General features: G+C 49.1%; 1 protein-coding gene across 1 annotated transcript in view; it reads left to right on the top strand.

The window, feature by feature from the left end:
* Positions 1-21,587, top strand: part of LOC142786447 (uncharacterized) — a 37,979-nt gene that overhangs the window by 1,685 nt on the left and 14,707 nt on the right. The window contains exon 2 of the mRNA XM_075884139.1: positions 9,998-10,161. Coding sequence (XP_075740254.1) covers positions 10,000-10,161 — 162 coding nt within the window. The 5' untranslated portion in view covers positions 9,998-9,999. The remainder of the gene's footprint in view (positions 1-9,997; positions 10,162-21,587) is intronic.

The following is a 21,587-nucleotide window of genomic DNA, read 5'->3' on the forward strand; positions in this document are numbered from 1 at the left end:
GGAACTTGTTCACAGCGCTATTTTTCATAACAGCGCTGCATCGAGTGTAATACTCCTGTCACACGTGCAACTTAAGTGCACTTTGAGCGAGTGTATTTACGCTCACGAAGTGTCATTTTGGCCGTTTGCTGCTACACGAGAAAGTGAAGTGTACTTTGGGAAGGGATGACTGTGACAATCGTTGGGTTCGAAGCGCAATATTGCCACGTTCCATTTTCCAAGTTTTTGTTATCGTCCCAAAACACTATACGATTCTCAGCGCAAACCGCACCTGCAGTTTTCGAGAAGCTTCCGGACTGTAGTAGATCACTTCCGTAAGATCACGCCCACTGTGCGAACAGTACAGATTGTTCTGGAACCTACACCACCGCCAGCGATAATGCTAGAACATTCGACGGCAAGAGTGTAAATGCCGACGCGCTTCGCCGCTTGTCAGTTGTTGATCGAAAGCCGACGCTCCATTCGCCGTTATCAGTCCGAGACTGCTCTCTGTGCAAGTATGCTGCTGTAATTGGACTTTCCGTTTACCGGGCACAGGTTCGCCCAAATAAATAGTTAAATCCCAACACGAAGTCTCCTGTCTGCGGCCACGTCACGACCCCGTGACATCTGGTGGAGGTGCTGTTTCTTCCATGTACCGGACGCCTCCGTCAAGCCGTGAACCCAGCCCACGCCGTGAAGGCACCGACGCCAGCAGCGAGTTAGCCGCAGGCAACAACGTCTGCCACCGGAGTATACACGGGGTTTTACTGGACAAGGCTCGGAAAACCAAGACGTTGACGTCGACCACGGCGACCATGTCAACGCCGGTTCTGCCTGCACCACTCCTGCTCCGGCAACCGAAAGAGCCGCTAAATTTCCGCGGTTCGCCACTGGAAGACGCAGAAAGCTGTATCGAAAGGTTCAACCGCGTCGCCGTCTTCAATGACTGGACAGACGAAGACAAGCTACGGCATGTGTATTTCGCCTTGGAAGATGCTGCTCAGACCTGGTTCGAGAATCAAGAGCGAAGCCTCACAACGTGGGATGCCTTTCGCGCCAGGTTCCTCACCACTTTCGCAAGTGTGGTGCGCAAGGAGAAGGCCGCAGCTCTCCTCGAAACCAGCATGCAGATGCCAAATGAAAACGTGGCGATATTCACGGAAGATATGAGTGAACTCTTCCACCACGCTGACTCCGACATGTCCGAGGAGAAGAAGGTGCGTCTACTTATGCGAGGAGTAAAGCTGGAACTCTTCGCCGGGCTGATCAGAAACCCGCCTAAGATGGTCGCCGAATTCATTTCCGAAGCATCTACGATAGAGAAGACGCTCGAGATGCGCACGCGGCAATATAACCGTAGCTTCTCGTCTACAAGCTACGCCGACATTCAAGCGCTCGGAACCACTGACTTGCGTGAGATGATCCGAGCGATCGTGCAAGAGGAGCTGCAAAAATTACTTCCTTCAGCGCAGCCTCACGTGCAATTCATCGCGTATGTCGTACGCCAGGAGATCCAGCAGTCGCTGGGCGTTCCTCAGCCTCAAGAGCCGAAGCTGCAAGTCATGAGCTATGCTGCTGCCGCACGCCGCTACGCCCCTCCTCCACGCGCACGCCAAAACGCCACCCCATCGCACTTCCGTCGCCAGACACCACCGCCGCCACCACCCCTACCGACACCCTAACGTTCGCCAGCGCAGTGCGCCGAGGAAAACCGACGTTTGGCGCACCCCTGGCCACCGCCCACTGTGCTACCACTGTGGTGAGGCCGGGCACACTTACCGCCGTTGCCAGTACCGACCGATGGGACTGCGTGGCTTCGCCGACGATGCACCACGTCAGCAGCCAGGGGAACGGCCACGTGACATCGCCGACTACCTGACAGGAACTCAATGGACACCACGAAGTCCTTCGCGTTCGCCGTCGCCCATCCGCCGCATGTTACCGCACCCCCGGCAGGACTCCGGTCCAACGCGGGGCCGGTCTCCTAGCCCGTATCCGGGAAACTAAGGGCAGCAACCGGTGGAGGTGCGGTTGCTGTGCGACGAACTACCGAAGATCCTCCGACGACGACGACGCCGCGACGGAGCTTTCCGGACACAACGCCAACCAGGCAAAGCCCTGACGGCGAAAGCTCCCTTACCGAAGGTGGCCTGAGGACGCAACATGGAAGCAGCAGAACAAGCCGACGCAGCCGTGACCCGACGCCATGCCCTAACTGTAATGCGAGACGGCGAACTAGCGACCTCGACGTTCTTATCGACGGCCACAGTGTGACCGCTCTCGTCGATACTGGAGCCGACTATTCTGTCATCAGTGGGTCGTTTGCCGCAAAGTTAAAGAAAGTTAAGACAGCTTGGAAAGACCCTGAAATCCGCACAGCCGGAGGTCATCTCGTAACGCCTGCAGGAATCTGCACAGCGAGATTCACCATTAACGACCGTATTTATCCTACAGACTTCCTAGTCCTACAGCGTTGCTCGAGAGATGTCATCCTTGGCATGGAGTTCTTATGCCTCCATGGTGCTGTCATCAACCTAAAAACAGTCGATAACGTTATCCACAGAAGAAGCACTACCGCCACGCAAGCCGTCAGGACACCATGCCTTGAATGTGCTGGAAGAACAAGTCACCATTTCGCCTCGCTCAAGCGTCATTATTTCAGTCGGCGCTCCTAAATCACCTGACTTGAAAGGCGTCGTTGAAGGCAGTCAGCATCTGTTGGTCACCCGAAATATTTGCGTCGCAAGAGGAATTGCAGAGCTTCGGGGAGGCAAAGCAACGGTTATGCTCACGAATTTCAGCGATGAGTATAAACATGTGAACAAAGGAACAACGGTCGCATACATCGCAGAAATTGTCGAAGCCACCAGTGCTTTCGCCCTCGCCGATTCTGCGGAACCTGCTCAGAAGAACCAAGCCCCTCCCATAGCTTTTGACGTCAATCCCAGACTTCCGAACGATAAGCAAGAACAGCTCAAGGCCCTGTTTCTGCAATACGAAGATTGCTTATCGTCGTCATCGAAAATTCGGCAGACCCCATTCACGCAACATCAAATCATAACCGAAGAAAATGCCAGACCACTCCGTCAGAGTCCGTACAGGGTTTCGACACGAGAACGTGAGGCCATGAAGAGACGAGTTGATGAAATGCTGCGGGATGACATTATCCAGCCGTCTAAGAGTCCATGGGCATCCCCCGTGGTGTTAGTGAAGAAAAAGGATGGGACCCTACGTTTCTGCGTCGATTATCGCCGCCTGAACAAAATCACAAGAAAGGACGTGTATCCTCTCCTACGAATAGACGATGCACTTGATCGGCTCCATAACGCCAAGTACTTTTTGTCAATGAACCTCAAGACTGGCTATTGTCAAATAGAGGTCGACGAAAAAGACCGAGAGAAGACGGCGTATATAACACCGGACGGCCTCTTCGAGTTTAAGTTCATGCCCTTCAGTCTTTGCTCAGCACCTGCAACTTTTCAAAGCGTTATGGATGCAGTACTGGCAGGATTGTAGTGGCAGACTTGCCTTGTGTACTTAAACGTCGTGGTGTTTTTCACGAGTTTCGACGAGCATCTTCGGCGCCTTGAAGCTGTACTTCAAGCCATCAAGACGTCCGGACTCACACTGAAGCCAGAAAAGTGTAGATTCGGGTATGAGGAACTCTTGTTTCTGGGGCAAGTTATCAGCAAGTCTGGAGTTCGTCCCAATCCACGGAAAACAGCCGCCATCGCCGACTTCCCGCCGCCCACTGACAAGGAGGCCATGCGCCGATTTCTGGGTCTGTGTGCCTATTTTAGGCGGTTCGTGAAAAACTTCGCCCGCATCGCCGATCCTCTCACTAAACTTACCAAGGCCGACGTGGAGTTCAAGTGGGAAACGCCCCAGGAACACGCTTTCCAGGAACTCGAACATCGCCTCCAGATGCCTTCATTACTTGCCCATTTCGACGAATTCGCCGAGACAGAAATACATACTGACTCAAGCAGCGTAGGTCTTGGCGCCGTTCTTGTGCAGAGTGCTGACGGACTTGAAAGGGTTATTAGTTACGCCAGCCGATCGCTATCGAAAGCAGAAGCAAATTATTCCACAACAGAAAAGGAGTGCCTCGCCATCATCTGGGCTACGTCGAAATTGCGCCCCTACCTCTACGGCAGGCCCTTAAAAGTTGTTAGCGACCACCACGCCTTGTGTTGGCTAGCCACCTTGAAGGACCCTTCAGGTCACCTCGCACGATGGAGCCTGAGACGTCAAGAATATTACATTACTGTCATTTACAAGTCCGGCAAAAAACACTCCGATGCCGACTGTCTCTTTCGTGCGCCTGTCGACCAGCCGCTACCCGACGACCCAGATGACGACTACTTCTTGGGAACGATAACTACCGACGACTTCGCTGAACGACAGCGGGCTGACCCGGAACTTAAGGCCCTAATAGAATACCTCGAAGGCAGGACCACCGAAGTCCCGAAGGTATTCAAGCGCGCACTTGCGTCGTTATTTCTACGAAACGGTCTTCTTCAGAAGAAAAACTTTTTCACCACTTCGAGCTAAGTACCTTCTTGTGGTGCCTTGAGCTCTGCGACCAGAACTCCTGCAGGCCCTGCACGACGATCCGACGGCAGGGCACCTCGGTGTTTCTCGCACGCTCGCGAGGATACAAGAAAGGTACTACTGGCCACGTCTTACTACCGACGTCACTCGTTATGGACCTACAAGGGCCGTTCCCGACGTCGACTTTCGGAAACAAGTGGATCGTGGTAGCTACCGACTACCTCACCCGTTACGCCGAGACAAAAGCCCTGCCAAAAGGCCGTGCATGCGAGGTAGCTAAGTTCTTCGTCCAAAATATCGTCCTACGTCACGGCGCCCCGGAGGCCCTTATCACCGACAGAGGAACGGCATTCACTGCCGACTTAATTCAAGCGATCTTGGCATACAGCGAAACAAACCACCACCGGACGACAGCGTACCACCCACAGACCAACGGCCTCACCGAGCGGCCTAACAAGACGATCGCCGACATGCTGTCAATGTACGTCGATGTCGAACACAAGACGTGGAACGCCATTCTTCCTTATGCGACCTTCGCATACAACACGACAATGCAGGAGACGACGCAGATATCTCCATACAAATTGGTCTACGGAAGGAGCCCGGCAACGACGCTCGATGCCATGTTACCCAACGTCACCGACGAAGAAAACCTCGACGTGAGCGAGTACCTTCAACGCGCCTAAGAAGCCCAACAACTTGCGCGTCTCCGTATCAAGAATCAACATACGACCGACAGCCACCGTTACAATCTTCGACGACGCTTCGTGGAATACCAGCCCGGTGAACGTGTTTGGGTGTGGACGCCGATACGCCGACGTGGACTAAGTGAAAAGCTTCTGCGACGGTACTTCGGACCGTACAGGGTGGTTCGACGTCTCGGCCCACTTGATTACGAGGTTGTCCCCGACGGCATCACGAACTCTCAACGACGCCGATCGCGACCTGAAGTCATCCATGTCGCGCGCCTCAAGCCGTTTCATGCGCGTTAACAAACTGAAACAGTGCTTTTTGTATTATTGTTGTATTGTAATTTGTTCATTGTACTTTCTTGCATTATTGTTGTACTTTCATCTTTAGTTAAAGCATCGGGACGATGCCTTTTTCAGAGGGGGGCAATGCCACGTTCCATTTCCCAAGTTTTTGTTATCGTCCCAAATTACCACACGATTCTCAGCGCAAACCGCGCCTGCAGTTTTCGAGAAGGTTCCGGACTGTAGTAGATCATTTTGATAAGGTCACGCCCACTGTGCGAACGGTACAGATTGTTCTGGAACCTACGCCACCGCCAGCGATAATTCTAGAACATTCGGCGGCAAGAATATAAATGCCGACGCGCTTCACCGCTTGTCAGTTGTTGATCGAAGGCCGACGCTCCGTTCGCCGCTATCAGTCCGAGACTGCTATCTGTGCAAGACTGCTGCTGTAATTGGACTTTCCGCTTACCGGGCACAGGTTCGCCCAAATAAATAGTTAAACCCCAACACGAAGTCTCCTGTCTTTGGCCACGTCACGACCCCGTGACAATATATATTTGTTACTTTTGCGCCCGTGTCTCATCGTCGGACCACGTTGTCTTCGTGGAAGTAGCACCAGTGGCACACGCCATCGTAAACGACTAGAAAACGACTCGCCTCCACATGTGAAAGTGTGCCTTGAAGTAAAAAAAAAAAACGCGGCGGACGCGGCCATTTCACAGCATGTGCGCCGCATCCCAGTTGCGGACGTGGCCGCAAACTGCCCGATGATGAGAGCAGCGAGAATGTTTGTTCAATTATGGCTTGTTTTAGTACATAGCGAAATCTTTATAACGAAAACAATAGTTTAAAAATAGCAAGAGCGCCGCTCTATACAACAGTGTATTTCTGTGCAAGCCACTGGTACGAAAGCTACACACTTGGTCGCAGTGAAGTGAGCTTGGAAAACGCACTTTCCGGCAAGTGTACTTTGCAGCCAGTGACACTAAAGTTGCGTGTGTGACAGCGCGCAAATGACACTCTCGGCTAAGTGTACTCGCTCGAAGTGCACTTAAGTTGACGCGTGACAGGGGTATAAGGCCCTTTATGCTCTCCCATAGTACAGTGTATAGTACTCTAAATCGTTACCCAAAACATACTCGTAGCTCCCCGGCTGAGATGCCTGAGTCGCCGTTTGATGAATGTTGCCAATCACCTCTGTTAGGCGCGATGGACAGAGTCCGCCCACGCCTTTTGCACTGTGCGTCACGTGAGTTCACATTTAACTCTGATTAGGTGCTAGTATGCTAACTGTGTTTTCGAGAGCCATGAACAACAACAAAAAAGGGAATTGCGGGTCACAGGCCCGCCGCGGCGGCCTAGTGGCTAAGGTACTGGGCTGCTGACCCGCAGGCCGCGGGATCGAATCCCGGCTGCAATTCCGATGGAAGCGGAAATGCTGTAGCCCCATGTGCTCATCTTGAGCGCACGTTAAAGAATCCCAGGTGGTCGAAATTTCTGGAGCCCTCCACTACGGCGTCTCTAATACTCATATGGTGGTTTTGGGACGTTCAACCCCACATATCAATAAATCAATCAGCGTGATCGAATGACGGCTGCATTTTTCGTGGAGGCAAAAATGCTGTAGGCCAGTGTGCTCAGATTTCGGTGCATGTTAAAGAACCCCAGGTGGTCGAAATTTCCAAACCCCTCCACTAAGACGTCTTTCATAACCATACGATGGTTTTAGGACGTAAAACCCCACATATCAATTTATCAATGAATTGCGGGTCACCATGACAGCGTTTCGTTACTCGTGTTATCAGTCGAAAAATGCTAGCGTAGGCGTGAGCACAGTTGTACATAAGGAATGGGGGAATTGGTCGAACTTGATCGCAGTAAGGCCCCTCTAGTTTTACAAGGTAGCGACAAATAAACTCCCTGGATATTCTTAGAAAAGTGCCGTCATTATTTTAACCAAGCCACCACGCACCGTTCTCTCGGGCCGCCATGAGCATCACGCGTGTTATCAGCGTGGTATTGCATTCTTCATAGTCCAGTGACGCGAAACAGGTGATAAGGCCAGCGCCCTCACGGTGGCCGGTTGGGAGAGAATTGATTGATTAATTTGTGGGGTTTAATGCCCCAAAACCACCATTTGATTATGAGAGACAACGTAGTGGAGGGCTCCGGAAATTTTGACCACTTGGGGTTCTTTAACGTGCACCCAAATCTGAGTACACGGGCCTACAACATTTCCGCCTCCATCAGAAATGCAGCCGCCGCAGCCGGGAATCGAACCCGCGACCAGCGGGTCAGCAGCCGAGTACCTTAGCCACTAGACCACCGCGGCGGGGAGGTTGGGAGAGGATATAAAAAAGGTATGGGCACTTGGTAGAGGAAAGTAGGGCACTTTAGAGAGGATATGAAGGAAAGTATCGGTACTCTCTCTATATTAGGAGATTTTAGCAACAATTACACGAGCGCGCCGAGACTCTCGAGAGTTGCAAGGAGCAGCGCTAGCATAGGATACGCTCTGTTCACTCCCCTGCGTCTAGCAAGCGCACTGTTTCCTAGTACCAATTAATTAGTAGTTAGCATTTGAGGCCTGAGATGCCCAGATGATATTACACTACAGGAACACTTCTGAGTGCACTTCTGATGCAGTTTTCCTTAGCAGGTGTCTTGCCGGGCATTATTTTTTCTTTCTTTTCATCTTTTGGAATTCATAATAACATGAGCTAGATGCGATATTTGGTTCAGCCATTCGATTGTATTCTAGTTCGAAAAAGATACTAATATTAAGTCGGGTCTAACCTCCCAGAACCACTATATAATTGTGAGAGATGTAGTGGAGGACGCTAGAAATTTCCACCGTTTCGTGTTCTTTAACGTGCGCGTAATGCGCACAGTATACGGGCCTTTGGAATTTCGCGTCCACTGAAATGGGACCTCCATAGCCGGAATCGAACCCGCGACCAAAACTGAACTGTTACACTTTCCGCATCAAAAAACCAACGAGAAATGCATGATGGAACTCCGACATTTGCGAGAATGGTGCCCTGGTTTCATGAATTCAGCGTGATTACTACTGTTGAAGTAATACTTAAAAAAACGAGAAAAATAACTATCAATGGCGTCAGCATCAACCCCAGCTATGGAATAATTCAGTAGTTGATAACGTTGCCTCATGACGTTATTGTGATATCACAGGTCCCCACAGATTTTGACGCCATCATGAGGCCAAACGAGGACGTCATCACGCGACATCGTCGCTTGGTCAGATGGGCAGATCTCGGAGGCAATTCAAAACTGCGTAGAGTGTTTAAAGCTTTCGGGCGGCGGTGTATATATCAGTGCACTAGACTACAAAGTTCGGCTTCCGCATTCGAGTTCATAAGGGCAAATTCATGTTTAACTACCACTACAGTGAACTTCGCGCAACACTCACAGTCTAAAGCACGCTTTTTGCCAAAACGAAGGCATTCAGAGTTTTTTTTTCTTCGATTTCGAACAGTGTACCTGAGTTCGTTTACGAGGCAGACAGTTCTGATGAATTCCTTGAGTAGCGTTTGTCGTATCTATATTGAATATTTGACAGTGGTGTAATACTTATTTTGCGAGTGTTGTTGTAAACTCTTAGAGCTGTTTTTCATTCCTCTTTTAGAAATAGTACGAGCGACACTGTCGTATTGCTTGTGGTGCCGGTGTTACCAAGTATTTCTGCACTGTTCTTCTTTTTGTATAACTCCCCTTCTCGAATCCTTTCGCTGTAACTCTACAACACTACAGGGTATTCATGCCTACAGTGTTGCGAAATAAACAAGTAAATGCATCAGGATCATAATACTACTTGGAGCTGATCTCTTAGGCACCCGTTCGTGAGCTTAGTAGCGTCAAGGTTGGCTGGCTTCGGCATAACCGATAGAGCAAACACAAACGAAAGAGAGAGAACGCAGAGGCTGTCGACATCACGAGCCACTGGCCTCCAACGTTGCCTTCTTCCTCTGACACGCGTGCTGGCCCCTCCGATGGGCGCACGTATGCAGGGCTGGCGCCTGCCCTACGGCTGGCTTTGCTTGTCGTAACGCGCTGTCGGCGTTTCACTCTATTCGCTACGCCCGCAATGCACCAAGTGCTGTGCAAATCATTTCAGCACTAGTAGTTTCTGTGACAATACGTAATGAATTTTAAAATTTCTTAACTGTGCCTATAGCCAAAACTTCATATACGGCTGGCGATGCCCTTATTAGAGGCTGCACTCACAGTTCGCATTAAGAAGTATCGTGATCGTCGGCGATTTTAGTTTTGGTCCATGATAAAAACATGAATCAGCGCTTAGACACAAGACCCAGGAAAGATAAGACACAGCACTGCGTGTACAACTTCCCGCCTTCGTGCTTTGTCTAAGCGCTGTTTTATATTTTTATCAAGAAACATCACCAATTCACCCAATCTCCTTGTCTGCTCCTTTTGAAGTAATGATCCTATGTTGTTTCTCGCAGACATGAGCGACAGGATCGCGTCTAGAGAGAAAAACACCGATGAAGAAATACCGTCATCGGCCAATGGTGGAGCGGATGGCGTTTGTGGCGTAAAGGCGTCGGTCACAACCGGGACTGAGTCTCGCACGAAGAAGTCCGCGGTTGTCACGGTGGTGTATACGAACGTGAGTCATCCTGCACCCGTTGTCGAATGTCTGTGAGTGGCTGTGGTGTTTAAACGTTCTTTAGAGGGGGTCGCATAAAAACTTCCAGGACATGGACTTGGTTGAGTGAATGGTGGTCGCGGTGATGACAACGCCGTACGGGGCAACCGCCTTTCACTCAACCAAGTGGTAGCTGCTGTATAGCATTTTTCTACCTTCATAGAAGTGAGAACCATCCAGTTGTCCCTGACATCAGCGGTAGAACTCTGCAAAACATAAAAATTGCACCACCTCTCCGAAGAGAACCCAGTTGAGATACGAAGCTGCGGCGGTTAAAACGGGCGTCGACGCGGGTGCTTGAAGAACGGTTTGAAGTGAAACTTGGTGTAGCGTTTACTCGAGTTAACGTTTGTTTGAAACGAAAATACACGGGAGGAAGGTTGGGTTTTCTGCCAGCTTCACTACACAGATCAACGAGTTGAAAGAGCGGACAGATTTAGTCACGCGTCCGCAGCAGCCGTACGCAGCCTTCTAGCCATTTGAAATGGCAGGGCGCATCCGTATGGCTGCTGTGGACGCGCAACTAAATCTGCCTAGTGTTTCCGCTGGACGTGCGGTCTAGCGTTGCGGGCGGTGGAGACGGTGAAGCGAGCGAGAAGGGTGTTGCGAGCGGGCGGAGGAGCCGGCAGCTGCTGCGGGTGAGAGAGAGTGACGTCAAGACGCAGCTGTGACTTGACCTACTTCGCCCCGATCCAACACCGGCGGTAAGGGAGTTGGTGCGAACAGATGGGACACAGTTATACGGGTTAGCCAAAGATGCTTCGCATCTCAAACAAAAAGTTTCCCCTCAAGCGCGAGGCAATCAGTGCGAGAGCCACAAATTATAATCTACAAAGTAAGGCTAAGAGCTAATCTTTTTGGATGAGAACTCGCTTAACACAACAAAACGCTTGATGAAAGGATTACGGTTACTTTAGGGATGGAAGCGGTTTCCGTGCTGTGGTTTCTCTGAATGCAAAGTGAGCTCTGAGAGCGCAACAAGGTTTACGAGCCGTCTCTTGATGCCTGCAGAGAACGGGCCCTTCGAACAACGAAGCGTCTAATTGATGTCATGACGTATAATTACGTATTTCACGTCACACAACGTTTTGGGCCAAAATGGGCACTTCTCGAAAGTCACTTCTATGAGTCGAAAAACCGCCAGGCTAGCGCGGAACACGCAGCATAGTCGCAGCAAAAGCTGGAAGAGCGGCCTTTCACAGCATTTTCTAAATACTGTTTGGGTAACTGTTACAAGCACACTTGCAGGATACACACTATACCATAAATCACAAAACGTTTGTGCAGGTCTTCACTATGGCATTCATCAGTGAAGCGTCATACCTATAGTACACGCTTGCTAGTAATTTCGTGCAATTTTTTGATGGTGTGGCTGATGACGATGAAGAATCATGCCTAGCGCTATTGTATGTGCTGTATCATTCGACGACCTCCTCCGTTACGCAATTATTATCTTTGACGCCTGGTTGTACCTTTACTGCTGTAAATTCTTCATTGCACCCATTAATGCGATTTCTTTCCCGATATGAAGGCTGCCTAGGGTCAGTTTGCCACGAAGTTTTTAGGACCGACGTAGCTCAGTTGGAGAATGAGGTGCTGGCACGCAGAGGACCCGAGTTTGAGTCCCGTTGTGTCCTTTGTGTTTTTTATTTACCTAATTCTTTTTTTTAGCTTTGCGCGATAGTGGTTCCGGACACCGGCTGTGGAGGCGGACAATTACGGCACACGCGACAAGCGTTCTGATCTCATAACAGCTTTCGCTGTAAAAGTCGCTGAGAAGAGATATTTTACGCTTGATGAGTCGTGTAAAGTTTCTACCGTATAATAAAAATTGGGAGGACTGACTGAGACATGGCTGTTTAGATTGTCTTTGCTGCTCTCTAGAAATGCCTTAGCTTTATTATAGCAGTGTTTTATCTTTTGTCTACAGTGCCCATCTATTACAAATAATCGGAAGTTCACCTATCGTTTTCTTGTGACTGCAAATGCCATTCAACCAACTTGGCGCACGAGTGGGCGCTTTTGCATGCACACCACACTTCGGCTAAACTTGCCTCTCCCTCCATACGCAGTAGCATTTCCTCGAAGTTCTGGTTACAGCCACATAATAACGCATTAACATTAAGCAGCTGCTTACAACCAAATTTTTGTGTCGATGTAAGCTTGGTTGGTTGTGAACGAATAGTCAGTGATATTCGTGGCCTAAAAACTCTGTTGTTTCCTTGTTTAAAAAAACAAAAACGCCAGGCCTGCGCAGTAGGCGCTGCACAGTCACAGCGGAAGCTAGAAGAGCGGCCTTTCAGAGCCTTTTATAAACACTCATTTGGTGACTACAGCAAGCCCACTTGCTTAATGCCCACTAGGGCACTAATAATAAAAAAATTTTGGTAGTAGGTCCGCGTTAGCTATGCTATTTTTTGTCATTCTTCTGAGAAGCGTGGTATCTGCTAAATACCTCCAAGGGATTTAGGGCCAATTGTTTATAACGTGGCTGACGACGATGAGAAATTATGGGTGAAGGGGGCGCCCCAGTTAATAGAGGAACAAGAACAAGCTGTTGTAATGGGTTGAAGCATTGGATGGCCGACTTGTTAAGCTATTCGCATTGTGCGACAACTGGTTGTTCTTTCACTGTTTTAAAATGCTTTATAAGTCGCTTTATAAAACATTGCGCCTGCCTAAGGCAAGTTTGCCAACAAGTCACAAGCAACAGCGTAGCGTAGCTCAGTGAAAGAATACTGAGCTGGCTCTCAACGGTCCGGGTTTTGAGCCCCATTGTGTCTTTGGTGCTAGGTTTCTTTTGTATTTCGGGCAATGTGGTTACAGACACCGGTGGCGGCAGACAACTGCATGTGACCTGAGTTGTGATCTCATAACAGCTTTCACTGTAAAAAAAAAAAAACAGCTAACCACATGAGAATGAAATTCAGACCATCCGCATGGCAAGCAGGTGTACTGCCACACAGCCGCAATGCTGCTTGAAACTTTTTCAGAGTAACGAAAACACTAGATGAATGTCATGTAGCAGAAGAAGTGTCGTTAACGCGTTCCGTGCGTGGGAGGCACGTATAATCACGCCACACGTCGAATCATGTGAACTGAGCGACGAGTGCTTCTTTTAATGTCCATCTCTTTAGAAATCACTTTTGCAACAGTGGTATAGCTTCACGTATTGCCTTAATAATGCATCGTGAGCCATTCGCTGATTTTCAAATATATATATATATATATATATATATATATATATATATATATATATATATATATATATATATATAGAAGCCATGAAGAAAGAAATCAGAATGGAATAAACATGGGTATATTTGGGCATCTTATGATACATCAAACTGGATGGTGTGTATGTACTTCAAGGCAAAACGCGCCATGGGGTGGCTACGGTTTAAGAAAAGATGCGCTAATAATGATATATAATCTTTATGAGCACACTATCATGAAATTGCGGATTTGTATTGCTTTCTGGCAGTGCAACTTATAAAATGAGACCTATAATATCGCTCGAAAGAGAAGCGTTGCGTTTGTGTCTGGGTCTCCCAAAGTTTGATGCAAACAACATGTTGTATATGGAAGCTCGCGTACCTTCTCTGCTAAATAGGTTTGAAATTTTTACTGTGCAAGCATTCTTAAAAATATACAGATCTTACCAAAGACGCCTATTTTACGTTTTGATTCAAGAACCAACTTTATTCTTCGAAACAAGTTGGTCGCGACTACACACCCCGCAAATCATATTTGCACAAGCGATGCTACAGAAACTGAATGTAAGCCCCGCTGTGGTGGTCTAGTGGCTAAGGTACTCGGCTGCTGACCCGCAGGTCGCGGGTTCAAATCCCGGCGGCGGTGGCTGCATTTCTCATGAAGGCGGAAAGGTTGTAGGCCCGTGTGCTCAGATTTGGGTGCACGTTAAAGAACCCCAGGTGGTGGAAACTTCCGGAGCCCTCCACTACGGCGTCTCTCATATTCATATAGTGGTTTTAGGACGTTAAACCCCACATATCAATCAAATCAGAAACTGAGTGTAATATAAACGTTGGCCTAATAGACGACAAATAGTCAATGCTTAGCATACAATTTGATGATATATTTTCTCATAACGCAAAACAATTGGCACATCGGTTAGAAGATTATATAGTTCACCTGCAGATAAGCAATATTATTGCGATACATACATCTGTGTCCAAAAAAAAAAAAGGCTAGGGTGGGCTGGTTTTTTTCGATGCAACTCCCATATTATACCCCTGTATTCATTGCAGATTTATTGGTTATTGTTCTTGCCCTACGCAAAATTCCCTCAAGCAAATTATCAGCAGTTTCATTATCACTATGTAATGCACTTTCCGTGGCAGCAAGTGTAGAGCTGATGAATACGTTTCGTCATTTAATACCAAAAGACGTAAAAAAAGCTGCATTTGCTATGGGCACCAGGTCACCACGGATTATATTTGAACGAAATGGCGGACTCTTTAGCAACAGTATTCCTGAGTGGGCCACCAACCCAGTTTTGCCAGATACGGCTTACGTGTCAGCGCTAAGGTTCCGAAATGCTTTTGTATTGGGGAATGGGTAACTTTGATAAATGAAAAAGATTTCGAGCATTTAAGGTATTGCTGGAATAAACAGCGGTGTGTATCTTGCCAGTTAGAATTCACTTATACCAGATTGCGCTGTAGTTCCATAACTAAATTATTACCATAACAAAGCTCGACTCAGGGCATCACCGCTGTGCAGCTTTTGCAACAATATTGCAACAACTGAACATTTCTTTTTAATCTGTCGTCGTTTCTCTTATCAGAGGAAAAGATTTTTAGAAGCCCCACTACAGAAGTAAGGAATTCAAGTAAATGTACAAGTACTTTTATCACTTGGCGGCACTTCGTTTGGTTACTGCCACATGGATATATGCTCCACTGTGTTTGATTACATCAATGCAACTAAAAACTTACCGTGGTAGTCAACCCTAACCTTTTCAGATCCTTAGTTTATAATTCGTAGCTATGTCTGTCAGGAACAAGAGATGGTTTGACCGCTTGCTCAGCAAGCATTTTTGTGTATTGGCAGTTTAATCTCTAAACATAATTTTTCATGTTGACTTTTAATTTCACTTAAGTATCCTACCGCCCGGTACTTGGCCCATCCCTCTCTGTGGGTGAGCGCCATCCATCTGAGGTCATCAGCATCAGTATGAGCCATGCCACGTCTCGCAGACATCATAACGTCACACACACGCGCATACACACGCGCATACACCCACACACACACACACACACACACACACTCACACACGTACGTATATATACACACCCCGTGCGCAGCAATGCATAGTCTTACCTTATTTTTCTGTTTTCAAACATGCCGCAAGAAAACGAGTGGCTGTGCTACACGCTATATATATATATATATATATATATATATATATATATATATATTGTCACGAGCGGTTGCAATGCACGGCGCATACAGCGCGAATGGACATTCAGACAAAAGGTGAAGAAGGAAGACGACGTGGGGTGTGCTGTCTCGAGACCCCTTGTGGAAGTAAACGCGAACCATCCAGGCTCGCCTGTTTTTTCAACCTTTTCGTGTACTTCTTGCGTGTAACATTTGGTGGAGCTGTGCTGGGTACCTCCCACGACCTACGACGGAGCCGTCAGCACCAGAACTTCGTAGAAGCCGTCGCCTTGCCGGACTTTCGCCATCGCGCCCCGACATGTCTCTGGAGCAAAATGACCCCCTCAGCAATGCCTCGGCAAGACCACCGCTGTATCAGCATTACCGAGAGCCACGGCCGTTCTCAGCAAAGCCAGGGGAAGACTTCGATGAATGGCTGACCCATTACGAAAGGGTAAGCCAATGCAACAACTGGAACCCGGCCAGCCAGCTCAGGCATGTCGTTTTTTATTTGACGGACACGGCCCTGGTTTGGTATGAAAACCACGCCGACACGCTTACTACATGGAGCAGTCTTATTGAAGAAATGAAGAAGTGCTTTAGCGACTCGGACACTAAGAAGAAACGAGCGGAAACAGCTTTAGCTCAGAGAGCTCAGGTGATCGGCGAGACTTGCACGACATATATTGAAGAAGTTCTCAAGCTGTGTAAGACCATCGACTCTCGAATGACCGAGGAAGATAAAGTGGGACACCTTTTAAAAGGTATTGCGGAAGACGTCTATAACTTCCTCATTGGAAAAGACAACCTGAACACCGTATCAGACGTGATTCGGCACTGCCGCACATTCGAGGCGCTGAAAACTCGCCGAATCACGCCGAAGTTTGGACGGCTAGCCAATGTCACGACTGTGGCCAGCGTTGACGCGAGTCCGCAGACAGACCTCTCAGCTACCATTCGGCAGATTGTCCGTGAGGAGCTCCTGCGGCACGAAGAACAAACGCGTTATGCGGTGCCGCGTTGCGCCTCCGTCGCTTTCCGAGACGCCGTCTGCGCATCTCCTCCGGCTACTTGGCAGCATTCGGTGAATGCTGCGGATTGTAACAGCTACCGACACGACCCGCATTATGGCCAGACCGAACAACGCCATTACGACTCGATTGATCGGCGTTTTGATCAGCATCCACGCGACGTTCGCCCACGAAGACCCAGCACTGCCTACGACATCCAAGGGGAGGGGATGAGTTACTCTCAGCCTGTGGCCGCTGTGGAATATTTCAATCAGCGTCCGGAAGTTCGCCCTCTGCCCGTGTGTTACAACTGTGGCACGCCTGGCCACATAGCTAGGTATTGTAACCGACGTCGGGCATTCAGCAATGGACAGTCGGGATCGTTTATGCAACACGGTGGTCGTGCAATGGACACTAATAGGCCAGGAAACACCACTTTTGAAGGCTACTTCCGAGAAGAAGGAAGCCGTCACTTCCCTCTGGACAGCTATTCTGGAGAACAAGAAAGGTATCGAAACCGTTACCGCTCTCCTGCCTCCGAACGTACTCTGACACCACCACCAGCTTTCCGAGCGTCTCGATCTCCATCTCCCAGACGGCGTGTGACGTCATCATCTCCTCGACGCCGCTTCGCGTCACCACCGCCGGGAAACTAGCCAGCGCGGCCGATGGAGGTGAGGTCGCTGGAAAATCTTTGCTGCCGACTCGGATACCTCCACCTATCTTCATGCTGAAGAATAAGGTTAATGTACTTATTGATGGCGTTTCTACCATGGCTTTAGTCGACACGGGAGCAACTGTTTCTGTCATGAGTGTGGTGTTCAAAAATCTGCTGGGACGCAAGGTTATGTTTCATTGGGACCACAGCACAAGCTTTCGTGGAGTGAGTGGGGACTCATTATACCCGGTTGGTGTGTGTAACGTGGATGTCTCCTTGGGTGGTCAAACCTTTAACACTGAGTTTACCGTGCTTCCGCGTTCCACACACGATGTAATTCTCGGCATTGACTTTTTGAAATTGTGTGGCGCCAATGTTGACTGCCGAACAGGAGAACTCAGTATTTGCGGAAGTGTGTCCTCTGCGCTCTTAGAAGAATCATCCCAGCAAAAGAGTGTGTTTTGTGTTTCTGAAGACACTGTTGTGCCCGCTTTATCCGCGATGCGCGTTCCTGTTGTTTGTTCGTCTTCTGTTAGTACTTCGTTCGATGTTGCGGTGGAACCGGTCCATAGAAACTGTCTTAAGAAAAATGTGTTGGTTCCGTATTGTATGGTTTCAGTTACCGATGGATGCGCAGGGCTATGGACGCTAAATTGCTCCACTGAAGCCGTAGTGCTGTCTCAAGGCCTAAAACTTGCTACGTTTCAGGGAGAGTCATTTATACCTATGGCAGTGCTTACAGAACTACCGGATACAGCACAAACCAGTGTCTCGCACACCGCAAACGAACACATGCTCGGAATGGTAGCTACATCGCTCAGTGACCATGAACGTCGTGTTTTGATGGCCCTGCTCTCGAAACACTCTTCAATATTCGACTTTGCACAGCACGACGGCCCCACATCGATTCCTGCATCCCGTACTCGCCATCGCATCAACACAGGATCCGCTGAACCGATTCGTCAAAAACCATATCGTGTGTCCTCTGCGGAGCGAAAGATCATCAGCGCTCAAGTCGAAGAAATGATGGGTAAAGGAGTAATTCGGGAATCGTCTAGCCCTTGGGCAGCTCCAGTGATACTGGTGAAGAAGAAAGACGGCACGTGGCGATTCTGTGTCGATTACCGTCGCCTAAATGCCGTTACTAGGAAAGACGTATACCCACTCCCACGAATTGACGACGCCATCGATTGCCTCTTTGCGGCTTCTTACTTCTCTTCTGTGGATTTACGATCAGGTTACTGGCAAATCCCTATGCACCCGGATGACAGAGAGAAGACCGCTTTTGTAACGCCCGATGGACTATTTGAATTCAACGTGATGCCTTTCGGGCTTTGTAACGCCCCCGCAACGTTTGAAAGGTTCATGGACACTATACTTCGCGGTTTGAAGTGGGAAGTTTGTATGTGCTACCTAGACGACGTTGTGATCTTCGGCCGAACATTTCGTGAGCATAACGAGCGCCTGGACTTGGTACTGAACTGCTTGAGGAAGGCCGGCCTTGTGCTTAATTCTAAAAAGTGCCATTTTGGTGAACGACAGACACTTGTGCTGGGACACCTGATCGACAAAGAAGGTATACGACCAGATCCACAAAAGACAACAGCTGTGGAGGCATTCGAGGCACCTCGCTCTGTGAAGCAGCTACGAAGTTTTTTAGGGTTATGCTCCTACTTTCGCCGTTTCATTCCCAAATTTGCTGACATAGCTCATCCGCTCACATGCCTTCTCCAAAAAGGTGTTCCTTTCGAGTGGAGCTCGGAATGCGACTCATCGTTTCGGCAGCTAAAGCTACTGTTGACGTCCCAGCCTATTCTTCGCCACTTCAATCCGTCATCACCGACAGAAGTTCATACCGATGCTAGTGGTGTTGGCATTGGCGCCGTACTAGTTCAGCGTGTCGGCGACAGCGAGCATGTGATATCGTACGCTAGCCGCTCATTGAGTCGCCCCGAGCGCAACTACACTGTCACCGAACAAGAGTGTCTGGCGGTCGTCTTCGCTGTGCAACGGTTTCGATCGTATCTCTACGGGCGCCCCTTTACTGTCGTCACGGATCATCACTCTCTATGCTGGCTTGTGAATCTTCGGGATCCCTCTGGTCGACTAGCACGCTGGGCGCTCCGTCTGCAGGAGTATGATTTCGTTGTTTCCTACAAGAGCGGCCGGCGACACGCTGATGCTGATTGTCTCTCTCGCCTGCCACTCCCAACGACTGAATGTGACGCGGACAACTTTGATGAATACATCGCTTTTGTGTCCACGGGATTTCCGGATATGGATACCTTCATATCAGAGCAGAGGAAAGACGACAGCTTACAGCCGCTATTCGCGGCCGCGCGGGAGTCCGCTGCAGACAATCGTTTTCGCTTACGTGACGGCGCCCTATATAAGACGAACTTCTCGGCTACCGGTGCGCGCTACCTTTTGGTTGTCCCCAAGAGCCTTCGCAGTCACGTATTATCTGCCATGCACGACGAACCAACTTCCGGACATCTTGGATGCACAAGAACACTCTACCGTGCTCAGGAACGCTTTTATTGGCCCCGGATGCGCAATGATACCGAACGGTACGTCGCCAGCTGCACCCAATGTCAGCGTTACAAGCGACCAACTGACGCGCCGTCTGGTCGCCTTCAGCCTGTTTCGCCTCCTAGCACCCCCTTTGAGCAAGTTGGTATAGATCTTCTGGGCCCTTTTCCGCGATCCACAGACGGCAATCGTTGGGTCATCGTTTGCGTAGACCACTTAACCCGTTATTGTGAGACGGCAGCACTGCCGTCGGCCACAGCAAAAGACGTTTCCATCTTCTTGCTGTTTCAAGTTATCCTCAGACACGGACCTCCTCGCATCGTAATCAGCGACCGTGGGCGGCAATTTACCGCGGATGTTGTCGAAGAGACCCTTCGTCTGTGCTCATCAAGCTTCCGCCATTCCACTCCATACCATCCACAGACTAATGGTCTAGTGGAACGCACGAACCGAACGCTTGCCAACATGCTGTCCATGTACATCGACTCCGCGCACAAAAACTGGGACACAATTTTGCCTTTCATCACCTATGCTTTCAACACCGCAAGACATGAGACCACTGGTTACTCACCTTTCTTTCTCCTTTATGCTCGTCCACCACGCTATAATCTTGACACTATGCTTCCCTACTCTGCTCATCACAGTGAGCCGATCAACGAGATTCTCTGTAGAGCAGAAGAAGCGCGACGCCTCGCTCGGCTACGCACCGTCACCTCGCAAGACCGGTCAAAGATCCGCTATGACGACCGTCACCGACATGTTCACTTCAATCCTGGAGATCAGGTGTGGCTCTGGACGCCTTTACGGAAACGTGGCCTGTACCAGAAATTTCTCGCTCACTATGTCGGGCCCTACGTTATCCTCGAACGCCTCAGTGAGGTCAACTACCGCATAGCACGGCTCACAAGCACTGGACGGCGCTCGGCTAAAACAGAAGTGGCGCACGTCGCTCGCATGAAGCTATGCAATGCACGAACCACTGAGTGACTCGCCCGGCGGGCTTCGTCTGCCAACGGGGAAATGTCACGAGCGGTTGCAATGCACGGCGCATACAGCGCGAATGAACATTCAGACAAAAGGTGAAGAAGGAAGACGACGTGGGGTGTGCTGTCTCGAGACCCCTTGTGGAAGTAAACGCGAACCATCCAGGCTCGCCTGTTTTTTCAACCTTTTCGTGTACTTCTTGCGTGTAACAATATATATATATATATATATATATATATATATATATATATATATATATATATATATATATATATATATAAGGGAAAGAAGTGTATACCTAAGGGCTCGTTTTTCCGTGTTTTAACACATTATTAATTAGATCTAACAGACAGTAATGCCAAGGAATGTACAGGGGAAGGTATTAGATCCAATGAAATGTAAATAAGAAGAAAGAAAAGTGGATGAAAAAATAACCAGCCGTGAGCAGGAATCGAACCTACGACCTTCGAATAACGCGTTCGATGCTCTAACCACTGAGCTACCACAGCGGCCTTCCCTCCGTCCACTTCTTTAGGTTTATATGTGAATTTAGAAGTAGGAGTGACAGTCAGCGCCATCTATAAGCCAAGCGACGAGTATGAAAACACTCTTTTATGCGCATGTTTGGCGTCACGTAGCACGTGAACTTATTATAAGTGGGCAGCTGATTAATAGTCCCTCGTATACAACTTAAAGACACCAAGTCTGCCAGTACGAGACCCTCGTTTAATGAAATAAGGGAAAGAAGTGTATACCTAAGGGCTCGTTTTTCCGTGTTTTAACACAATATTAATGTG

The sequence above is a fragment of the Rhipicephalus microplus genome, unplaced genomic scaffold (genome assembly GCF_043290135.1).
Source record: "Rhipicephalus microplus isolate Deutch F79 unplaced genomic scaffold, USDA_Rmic scaffold_24, whole genome shotgun sequence".
NCBI classification, from domain to species: Eukaryota; Metazoa; Arthropoda; class Arachnida; order Ixodida; family Ixodidae; genus Rhipicephalus; species Rhipicephalus microplus.